At 42.4% G+C, this 12,119-nt stretch overlaps 1 protein-coding gene across 4 annotated transcripts in view; it reads left to right on the forward strand.

The window, feature by feature from the left end:
* Prune2 (prune homolog 2 with BCH domain) overlaps positions 1–11,722 on the forward strand; it is a 261,664-nt gene extending 249,942 nt beyond the window's left edge. For 2 of the 4 annotated variants that reach the window (XM_029472616.1, XM_029472617.1), the window contains 3 exons: positions 743–778; positions 5,396–5,443; positions 9,776–11,722. In XM_029472616.1, the coding sequence (XP_029328476.1) occupies positions 743–778; positions 5,396–5,443; positions 9,776–9,806 (115 nt within the window). In that variant the 3' untranslated portion in view covers positions 9,807–11,722. The remainder of the gene's footprint in view (positions 1–742; positions 779–5,395; positions 5,444–9,775) is intronic. The other 2 variants (XM_029472618.1, XM_029472619.1) reach the window with 1 other exon arrangement.
* Positions 11,723–12,119: the final 397 nt, after the last annotated feature.

A 12,119-nucleotide genomic window follows, 5' to 3' on the forward strand; every position in this document is an offset into this window, starting at 1 on the left:
TCTTGGTGTATACACATCCTGTTGACTAGTGAGTAGCAACCCTTGACTTGGCTAGGTGTGGTGGCAACCATGTAATCACATCACTTGGGAGACTGGAATACAAGGACCCCGAGCCTGAGGCCAGCCTGGGCTACACATAAAGACCCTTTCCCAAACCAAAACAAACCACAATTTTGTACTCAAGGCCCCAATACTACAACTTGTACCTAAAACAATCTTATGGGCCACACGAGTTTTCTGTGAGGTATCCTGGCTTTCTTGTGCTCACAAACAGTAGGCATTGTTCAGTAACATGCTTGACCACTGTTTTAAATAACATGATCACCAGCGAAAAAGCACAAAAGTGTGGGAAATATTTAGCAAAGAAACTGTATGAGACAGGAAGGCACCGCCTCATCCTGCTGGACTCCTGCCGTTTCTGTGCACAAGGGGCAAGAATTTTTGTCACCTTGTCCATGTCCACAGATGGCCAAAAGCACTGTACATTGATTTCAGGAATTTCAGATGTCTTAGTGAACAGGCAAATTTGCAAATGTGGCATCTAGAAATAGTGAGAATTGACTGTATATTTACGAATTGTAAATGGGCCATTGTGCCTAACACAAATAAGCTTTCTCTCCATAGCCAGACGTTGTTGCCGGGGTAAGCGTTGTCTCTCGTGTTCTGACTGTTGACAGCTTTTACTTGTCATTTTCCCACTGTTCCTCACTGTCCTCATGGCATCCGTTTCTTATCTTGTAAGGTATGATGAAGAGAAATCTTTTAAGAGAAGTGTGAGGTAAAAATCTGGAGCTCTGTATTCACGCTGGACCCCCTGTGTGTGTGTGTGTGTGTGTGTGTGTGTGTGTGTGTGTGTAGTCCAGTCTTGCATTTGCGGGTGACCTCAACACGCTGCCAGAGAAAGAGTCTGTTTATCAGTCTTTTGTGTTCCCCTCAGAGTCTTTGTCCTGTGTGTAAAGCTGTTGAGGTCAACCTGATTTGCAACTGAAACCTACTAAACCAGATACACCCCTGACTTGGCCCAGGCTGCAAGCTAACTGTAACTGTACCCAGCACACGGATGCGAATGTTCTGAGCTTTGTTTAGCCAGCATGTTGCTCAACCCCTTGCAACATCTCTATCGCCTCTATCACCTTTAGGAAGGGATTCTCGAAGTAAACATTCATGGCTGCCCAACAGGAAGGACTAGCACCCTGTGTAGCCGAGTGTGTCTCCGTGCGCCCGAAAACAGTTATGAAAAAGAAAAGCCAATACGCACCACTTACAATTTGGCTCTGCTTAGCTCATGCTCTGCCTGCTCTTGTTTGTGTGTTTGTGTGTTTCTTCCTTTCCTCCATCATAATTTTTGCTCGTGCAGACTGGATGAAGAACTGAGGGAGGCATCGGAAGCAGCTAAGTAAGACTTGGGTTTTCATTTTGCGGCTGGTGTGATGTTGGCTTGTGTTTCAGGAATGACTGGGAGGGTCTGCATGCCTTGCTATTTTCTTCTTGCGCCCTGATAATAAGGCTGCAATCTGGAAAATTCCCTTCTTCCTGTGGCCAATGTAATCGTTGATGTTTTCACTATAACCTATTTTTCCCATAATCCTGGTTACCTTGAAGAAAGCATTTGTCACTGTTTAATTTGTCACGGTTTTAACGTATCTGAAATTCTGGATATCACCAGAAAACACATCATAGACACTGTAACATAGAGGGTTGTGTCTATATGACCTTTAAATATATCTAGGCAACAGAACCACACCAGTTCATATCATGAGAAGAAACAGTAGCAAGTAAAAATTGGAAAGGTTTGTGCAGAATTAGTTTTACAGCTTTCCAGCTCTCTGAGGCTAGAGAAATGGCTCAACTGTTATTAGCACCGACTGTTCTTGTATAAAACCAGGGTTCTAGTCTCTCATGATAGCTTACAACTGTCTATAATTCCAGGACTAAGGAATCCAAAATTGACTTCTGGCCTCTGCAAACACTACATGTACATAGTGCACAGACATGCGTGCAAACAAAACATCCATACACATAAAATAATAGTAAAAATCAACGAATGCTTGCTTTAGTTTTTGTTATTGTTTGTTTGTTTGTTTGTTTGTTTTTTAATAATGCTATTTTCATTGGGGCTGGACACTGCTCAGCCTTGTTGAAGCACGATCCTGGAAAAAGGCAAAGATATCCTGTCAGGAAACATAAAATGAACAAATGCTAAATGATGTTATTTGATGAGTTATTAGAGAAGAAACCTGTAAAATGTTCCCATGAACTTGAGGAGAATTTAAGCTGCATACCTGTAGCTGCCACTTCTTGCCTTGTTCCAAGGCATCACACGGATACCTGAGACTACATATGGTTCCAGCCCCTGATTGCACTACCCGTTTTCCTATACAGACATACCTGTGATTCAGAATGGGTAACATACCATGCCAGAAGTCACTTAAGACTTATGGATGATTTGTTTCTCTAGTTTTCCATTTACTATTTTCAGAGCATGCTTGACCACTTGCCACTGAATCTACAGAAAGTACAACTGCAGATTTTAGGAATAGGGAATTTCCAAAAGGCTGTTTGGCTAAGACAGTTGAGTTAGATAGCAAGTTGGTTAATTTTCAGTGAAGCAATAATCTAACATCAGGTTATCTTTCCACTGGACAGAGATGGTTGTATCACGGCGGGACATAAATCTACAAGTTAAACACTGCCCTATGGTACTGAGAGACAGCCCTAGAATGTCGGCCCCGAGCTTACTGGACAGAGCCCCAAGTCATGCTCGTTGTTCATTTCCAAGGTCACAAAGAATTCTCCTGGCATTATTAAATATACACAACTGCTATCTGGAAAGCCTGCTGTGTTGATTACATTAAACTCCTCCTTAAATGTTTCTTATATTGTTAATTTTCACAACAAAAGTAAAAAATGCTGAGCAGTGACCAATTCTAAATAAAGACTAAGCATTGAATTGATCCTGTGTGGCTACAAAAGTTTCCTCATTAAGACAACCCATTTGCCTAGTGGAGGGGGATGCTGTATAGTTTCGTTGCAGGTAACCTACAGAATTATTTGCCTAAAATGTGAATCTCTTACATTTAAAATGCCTGAATACAAATCACTAGATCCTAGCATTCTTGATGCAGATTCGTTGGGTAAGCCATTTACCAGAAGAATCCATGCTCCATTCATTCTGTTCTTTTTGATTATGAAATTTATATACACTCATACCTTTGAGTGTATATAAAGAAAATGAACTGAGCTCTGTTGACCCCACAGTGGGGTTGGTTTTAATATTTTTCTTGTTCTTGTTGTTTCTGAGACACTGTCTCCCTATTGTAGCCTTCACTCATCTTGCTTAGTAGACCACTCACAGATGTCCACTTGTCTCAGCCTCCCATGTAGTGGGATTAACAGTATGTGCTACCGCACCTGGTCCCACAGAGGCTTAGAATCCCTCAAAATCCAACCATGTTGGTGCCCATTGGACCTCCTTAACTATGTTTTAACCTTGGATGCAATCCCTAAATCCTGGGGCAGACTCTGTATGAATGTTAGCTCAAAAAAAAAAATATGATCCCTGTTTATCTAAAATTGGAAGCTAGCTGTCCCAAGGCTCTTTCTGTTAATGTGACTGTCTGAGTGGCTTTGTTAGAAAACTTTGGACTTCTCTTACCCCAGTCAGATAGTACATATCAAAGAACAGAGCCTCCCTAGCTATTGCTTTCCCCGATCCCTGCTGCATTTTAAAGCCTCTCCCTCCCCATCATGTGGTACATGTGGAACAACACACCTCAAGTTGCTCACCACTCTTCTTTCACCTCCATAGAACTGGCTCTGCCTGCCAGTTCTTTCTAACCTTATATCCACGCAGAGGTAGGAAATACTTTTGAAGGGTCTGTGCTATATACAAACCCATTCTTAGGCTGCCAATGAGGAAGCATCCATCTGCTGCCCTTTCAGGGGTAGCATTTAAACACCTGCAAATCATGGTTCTCTTTTGAGAGATCACCTAAAGTCAAAGAGCAGAAAGCCCGGGCTTGGAAGGTTTCCCTTTCTTGATTATGCTACAGCTTCGCTGGCTTTTGCAAGCTTGCTGCCCTTGAGGTCTTGCCAAATTTTCTTCATAAAAATACCAGACCACCAGCAGGGTGAGGAAGGGAAGGGAGGAAGGGCGTTGCAATGCCTAGCCAGGGAACAGTCACCTAATATTTTCAGGAAAATACTGAATTAGTCGCAAACCCTCATGCAAATGCATAAATTAGCTTGTCTGGTTAGACTCAGTAAAAAAGGAACTCTTGCATTTAAAAAGGATTAGTGCAACTGGAGTTGTGGCTCAGTAGTTAAAAGCAGAGCGCTTGCTGCACTTTGGGAGGACCTGGCTGGGAGGATCTGGTATGCCCCAAACCATATGGCAGCTCAGCAACATCCAAGTCCACCTTCGGACCTGTGCAGGCACCAGGCACTCATGCCTTGCACGTACATACATCCATGCAAAACAGTCAGACGCATATTTTTTAAATCTTTTTAAAAAAATAAGTAAAAGAGAATCATAGACTCTTTTAAATCATTTTTCCCATTGAGAGGGAAAAACTTACCAGAGGAGGAAAAACATAAAAGCTGAAGTGTACTAAATATTGGGAATTGATAGAAGGTGAATTTAAAATTTGTAAGCATAGTTATCACATTAATGTTGTGGATATCATGAACAGCTAAGTTACACAAAGACACGTGCACCATTAAAAACTTTGATTTCACTGTTTAATACAGCTATGCCTCTCTTCCTGGACCAGTCTTGCTTAGGTAGTACTAGAACTCATGTCTGCACCTGAGCAGGGCCAGCCCCTGACCACCCTCCAGCAGTGGTGAGCGTCCTGCCCCTCTCCTGTACTGACATCAAGCAGAGCTGACCTGAACAGTCATTCCATACTGTAGAAAATCCTCATTCTTGTGAAAACTGAAGGATGACTGTGTGCTGTGTAGACAAAATTCAGATGTTTAAAAGGTTTCCCTTTATGTCTAAAATATTTTTTTAATTATTTGAACTATGTAAATTTTTTTCAATATTTATCTTCACTGCATAAGAACAGATTTAAAAAGTAAGAAAAGTTGGCTTGGACAGATAACCACTGGAGGTATTTGAAGTTTTATCATTATTATTATTATCATTATTATTATTGATAATTCTATATCTCATTAATGGCAATATCTCAGACCTGATGCTAAAATAGCATCATTTGTTAGTAACATCATTTGTTCTGGTATAGATTTGGTATTGTAGGAGTAGAAAATGGTACCAGATTAAACAGTTTCAAATGCTCCAGCCAGAGATGCTGACAAGTCGGTAAGAACGAGAGAATGTTAACTACTTCCTGTCTGTCTGTCTGTCTGTTTGTTTCTTCTCCCCTGCACTCAGAACTAGCTGCCTTTACAATGATCCAGAAATGTCTTCTATGGAAAAGGAGTAAGAACTTGCCTTCAATCACAGCTATGCACTTACATGTAGTACTGTATGGCTTGGCTCAAAGGACACTGATGCATCCAGGACTGGGTAAACTTGACGAGATGTTCAGCTCTCATGGGCTCTGATCCTGAAATAACCAATTGACAAGAGACATTTGCCAGCTACTGTTGTCTTAGTGATCTCCACAAATGACAACCAAAGCTCTACCCGATGTTCCACTGTTTCAATCCAAAAATGAGCAAAGGAATTTTTGGGCCAGTTGTACGAACACTGGGGCAAGAGGAACGCAAACCGGCTTTCAGAATTACATCATCCACCAGTTAGAAAGCTAAACTTTCCATGTGAATTTAATATTTAGTGACTAGTGGGGAAATATCTTGGCTTTGCAAATTCTAAGAGGCAGTTGAGCCTGCCTAGGACTTCTGGAATTATATAGTTGGATATTGCTGTCCTGTAAAAAATAGAAATTGAACATGCATAGAGATCTTAGCCTGTGTCAGACTCTGTAAGAAGTCAATACTCAGTATCTGATATCCATCCTAGAATAATCTTATGGGGTACATTTTACAGAAGAGGAAAAGGAACTTTAATAAAACATGTGACTAGCCAATGTTCTGCAGCCTTTAAGGGGGCGGGGCTAGGTGGGGTTTGAATCCTGACCTTGCAGATTCCGTGTTGTTGACTTTCAAATCAGAGGGGTAGACTGTGAGGAAATGGTTGCTGCTTCTCATCTAACAAAGGACAGAAATTGCTCACATGAGACTGACAATGTCTGTTGGGGTGTCCAGCAAGCAGATCCTAATTTGACTTGAATTAGGATTATCCTTGTTGCCAGGGACCAAGAAAGACAACCAAAGATCAACTTAAACTTATTTCCATTGTCACTGTCTCCTCTGGGTCCAACGAGAAGTTGGAAAATCAACACAGTGTCTGCAGCTGCCTTGTTGACCTTACAGCTTAAAGGAAGTTTAGGGAGGACAAAACACTGAGTCCCAACTTTAAAAAAGGAACAAAGGACAGGATGAATGTTGTATAGGGACATTCTGAATCATGTAGCTGTTTCCTAAAGGTCACTCTTGTCCAAATTTTGACGATGACAGTACCAGTTGCTTTAAGCAATGATATTTTCTTTGCAAAGCAAACATATCTCAGTCCCTCATTCTACCATAATCTATCTTTCAAATACAGGGCGTTCCTTCCAATTGAGAAGCAATGCCCCTTGAACACAAACAACACTCACAGTTCAGCTTGCTCCTCATTGGCCAGTTGCTGCTACATCTTGGGGCTTACCCACTCCTCTGCCTGCCTTGTTTGTCTGTTCCCTATTGGTGAGAGGGATTTCTGGTTGGTGCACAGGACGATGCATCTATTCCTGTGTGGGCTCCTTGCAGAGCTGGGTGGGAGGGAGGGAGCTGCCAACTGCTGATGTTATTTCCCATTCTTAGGAGAACATATCCTCTACAAGTTTCCCTTTTCATCCCTGTCTTTCCTGAGCACCTACCAGGCATATCATTTCTCTAAGCAGCAGGAGGAGATCCGAGGAACTAGAGTGGGCAAGAATTCTCTCACTTAACCTCCAGACCTGTATTTCTGTGCTTGCATGCTTGCCTTAGCTTTGTTAACCTTCTCTGGGCTTCTGGGGAGATGGACGAATCCTACCTACATGGAAGCATTTTACACCTTCAGCTGGGACTGAATGGATGAACTGCAAATTGGGCATAGGGAGATGTAAGGGTCCTGTCATGGCCTCCCATTCTGTACAGATAGAAGAAACATTCTGCCTGCCTTGCCACTCCTCCTCCATAAAACACAAGTGTTTTTAACTGCTGTTAAACAGGACTGCCACTTGTCTTGTAAGGAACCTCCTTTAGTGCATGCAAGAAATGAGACCAGCCTGTTACTGAACGGTAGGTCACTCTGCTCAGGGCTAAATCGGTTGTGGTCAGTTAAGTTCATCTTCCCAGGCAGGAGGAATTCCCCACGTAATTTCAGTTCTGGTCAGAAGTGATCTTCAGTGTCATTCTTAAAAGGGACACTGTTAGGAAATGACCTTCAGTGCTTTTTACCTTATTTAGGGTTGAGTTTTATTCATCCATAACACAAGGTTAAAGCAGGTCTGTCTCCATTTGTAATGTATTTTTTAATGAGATGGTCAATGGTTCTATGTGGTGAAAGTGAATGAGAAGCATTATCAGTGCCTTCATTAACCCCACAAGGTAACTGTTGTCTTAAAAGCAATCTGCAAAGTGGTTTCCTGTACCAGTTTATCAGGAAGTTGTCCACAGTTGCTCTCTTTCTCTACTCTAGGTAAACAGGTTTTAGTCTTTCAGCTATTTGGTTACAAAAAAAAAAAAAAAGCAATGATTTAACGCTCTTCCCCCACCCCCAAATGAACAAAAAAATAAGTGTTGAGATGTGTATTCTGGTATGTTGGATCGGGTATTGTCAAAGGCCTAGATAGCCCTTACCATCTCAGACCTAGCACTGACTTCTGAGTACATCATAGAACACCCTAGAACCACATGCATTCTTTAAACGTCCTGTTTTGTAAAAGTATGTTAAATACAAATAAGGGAGTCTAGGAGATGAAAGAAGACATCACCCAACTGAAGACCTGCAGGGAGTGAGTCAGATCCTTGAAGGCATAAGAAATAAGTAAGTTACCTCAGTGTCTGGTCGCCTTTGAACTGTCCCTCATCATATCTGTCACAGGAGCCTCTTCAAACTCGCATTATTGCCAGGGTCGATTCACTCCTTCCTAGAGGTGACAAAGGCTGTGCCCACCTATCTCTGTGGGATACATTCCAGACATGGGAACTTGTCGGATGTGGGTCATGAGGTCAAGTGAGCACAGATACACACTGCTGTGGTTGCTGAGGGAATTCCAAAGGAAAAACACTTCACTTGTGCACCCTAGACCAACAGGAGCTCTAATATACATATGGCTTTGTCTGAAAAGCTATTAGAAGGGACTTGCTTGCCACATGGGCCACAAGGAAAGTCCACCCCAGGAGGACTAATACATCAGAAGGGCAGAGAGAAATCCAGACTTCCTGACAGGCTGCTTTCACACTACTGGCTCCTCTTTGCATCATGACTGGAGTCCTCTCTCCAACTGTTCAGTGGCTCTAGCTCTCTCCCTGTGTATCTCTGTGTGTATCCAAGATGATGTTTATTCCATGTTAGAGAGGAGCTGAGAGAGCCAAGAAAGCAGGTTGCTGCTCAGATACCCCAGAGACAGTTCACAGACCCAGTTCAGGGATGAAGGCTCTCTAGGAGGTTCCTGGAATGAGCCCTTGTTCAAAGGCGGAAGAAGAACCTAGAGTCTGAGGTCTACAAGGACCTGCAGGGGAAAAGACTTCTGGCCAGGAAGGGGTAGTGTGAGTGGACAGCAGGCTCTGTCTGGCTTCTTCTGCTTTCTGTTCCATCCAGCACCCAGTCTGGTAGACACTGCCACTCATTCAAGATGGGTCTTCACCACCCAGGCCAGACTCCATGGCAGACAACTTCACAGACACACCCAGAAGCATGCCATACCATCTCTTCACCCAAGTAGATGCCAAAACCTGACTATCACAAGAAAGGAAAATGGTCACTCAAAATAGGAAGACATAGTAACATTCTTTATCTGATTTCACTTTGAGACTTAACATGAGCTGTTCATCCCTGGGTCCTTTTGAAAAGGTATAAAATGCTTTCAGAAGCAATTTTGTAAAAACGAAACAGCACCAATATGTTTATTTTTAAAATATATGTCTATTTCCCTATTTGTTTATATACATGTGGGTATTTTGCTTGCATGTATGTCTGTGCACTGTGTGCATGCCTGATGCCTACAGAGGCTAGCAGACAGTATCAAATTTCCCAAGTGATAAGTAGTTGTCAAGGGCTGGAGAAATGGCTCAGTGGTTAAGAGCACTGACTGCTCTTCCAGAGATCCTGAGTTTAACTCCCAGCAACCACATGGTGGCTCACAACCATCTGTAATGGGCATCCGATGCCCTCTTCTGGTGTGTCTGAAGAGAGCTACAGTGTACTCATATACATAAAATAAATAAATAAATAAACAGTTGTAAATTTCCATGTGGGTTTTGGGAATCAAACCCAGGTCCTCTGGAAGAGCAGCCAGTGATCTTAACCGTGGGGCCATCCCTTCAGCCTCCACAGTCAATATTTTCTAGAAAAACTTAACAACTGTCTGATTGTCTTCCAGCTTAAAAAGCTTAGGCAATTTCTTCAAATTATTTGAAGAAAGATACAAACAAGTGACACCTGAATTGACTGTTCCTCATTGGTGTGTTTTCTCTCCCCACCCCAACCCCCTCAACCCAGCATTGACATGAAGCTGAAGGAGAAGCCGTAGCTGGCCTGCTGGAGGAGGACTCCCTTTCTGCTTGGTGATTTTGCTGGGACGTACCTACCTGGAAGCAACAGGGATGGTGACATCTCCACTTTGCACCACCTGGTGCCATTGGAAACTTCCAAGGAAAAGAGAATTTGTTTACTGTTAACATATCCTATGAAATGTTGTGTCTTTTCCTATTTTGCCAATTATGTGCCTCAATGATTTTAGTTGAACCTTAGCAACTAAACCTTCCGTTTAGTTTTATGGACCTTCCGTTTTACTATTATGCTAATCCTCGGTGCAGTGGGATTTGGTTCCTTAGACTGGTTTTTACCAAAAGCGTAGCCTAGTTCTGCTGTTAGACAGATGTGGATACGTTTCTGTAAACTGACTGAATTTCCCTACAGAGCTTCCTCTAGATTTAGGATGCACAGGGCTTTCCTTGTCCCAGGAACATGGCTCTCTGGAACTCTATGAAATGCTGAGCCTGAATAGGACAGACAGACAGATATAAAATCCTCATCAGCTAAGGCATCTGCCCCCTTCCTGTCCACATTAGTCATCTTTCAGTTTTTCAAAAGGACCTGGGGCTTTCTAACCCATGCAAGCTTTACTTTATATTTCTGCATGTAAATTGCTCTTTTACAACATCATCCCCTAGTGAGCTTTGAAGAACTGCATCTTGTGAAACTTAAGACGAGCTATGCTTCAGGCCACAGAACAGGCTCCAACCTTTACACTTCGTCCAACTCCAAGGTGGCCCACTGAGAAATCACTGAGTAACATGGAATCGTCCAAAATTAATACTCAGATGCATTGCAGAAGCAATCTGCTTGAAGAAGTTTAAAATTAAATGCAAGTGTATACTAGCCTTTATGAAATAGCTCGTTTCTTGTTTTTTATATACCCCTAAATTGTCACGGCAATTTCCAGTCTGTGGATCTCCAGCAGAGGTTGGTAAGCTGTACCGAGAAGGCTAAGGCTCCAAAGCAAGAGAAGGTGGCTTCCACACTTACAGTTGAAAACAAAAATTACCACTTAACTGTCTGAAGCTTCTTTTAACTCATTCTCCACCAGAACTGAACAGTGACAACAGATAGTTTGTCACAAAGCCAGAACACTATCTTTACAGGAGAAAAAAACAATGTGTGCTGACCCCTACAATATCAAATATCCATTCCTTCCCTGGTCTCCCTGCTCTGTGTATTTATTTAAATGCTTTCCCCAACTGAGTGCACAGAGGTGGTTGTAATCTCATTTGGTTTTGTCAAAAACATTTTTTTTTTCTTTCAAGGCAGGACCTCACCATGTAGCCCTAATTGGCCTAGAACTCACAATGTAGACCAAGTCAGCCTCAAACTTGTGGCCATCTGCCTGCCTTAGCCTCCCAAGTGCAGGTATTATTATAGGCGCGCACCATCATGTCTGGACTTGTAAAGAAAAGTTCGACATTTACAGACAGTGAAACATCACCTGTGGCCTACTGAGAAAAGCGATGGGTCTTTCTCACAAAAGTGTGGCTTTCTTAAAGCATGGGATTACTAGACTCAAACTGAAAATGTCCGAAAACTCTTTTGACTCATTCTTCAAAGTCATCTGTTACCAAGCAGCTGGCAAGCGCAGGGTTAAGACAGGCCCTGCCTGGTGGCTTTGTTGAGGAGAGCTGTAGACACTCTGAGCCCTGAAGAAGTCTCCTCAACAGGGAGGCTTCTTAGCCCAGGTGCCAGAGGTCTTCCGACTTTATCTGCTTCATGTCTGTTTCCAATCTGTCTTCCATACAAGCTCACACAATATACATGAGCCGGTCGGTTCCCTTCCCTTCAGAAAGCTCCGCTATTTACTTTCACCTGTTGATCCCGTTCAACTTAGTTGTTTTTTTTTTTTTTTTTAACCTCCCGTTCAACTTAGTTTTGTTTTTTTTTAACCTTTGTCTTTTTTTCAATCTCCCTTCTCATTTTTTTCTTTTCTTTTTCTTTTTCTTTTTTTTTTTTTTTGCTAATTTAATAGAAAAAACCCAGAATCATCTAGGCTCCCACAGCCTGCCCTGACCTTTGAAAGCCCACCTCAAACATCATGGTGATAGGAGTATAGTTACCCAATATCCTGATTCGCTCACCTGCTTAATGTATTAACTCCTTTATATTCCATTCTGGAAGATGAATTTCACATTTCCCCTAGCCATGTTAAACCTATGTCACTCTGAGAACTGCAGAGTTTGGCTCAGCAGATCTGTAGACATGGGACTGTTGAGAGGGCGTGCTTTTCATAACCAACCAGACATGGCAAGAGGCAAACAGGCACACCATTCGCACTTTCTCTGAGTCTGTGTAT

This window comes from Mus caroli, chromosome 19, assembly GCF_900094665.2.
Source record: "Mus caroli chromosome 19, CAROLI_EIJ_v1.1, whole genome shotgun sequence".
Lineage (NCBI taxonomy): Eukaryota > Metazoa > Chordata > Mammalia > Rodentia > Muridae > Mus > Mus caroli.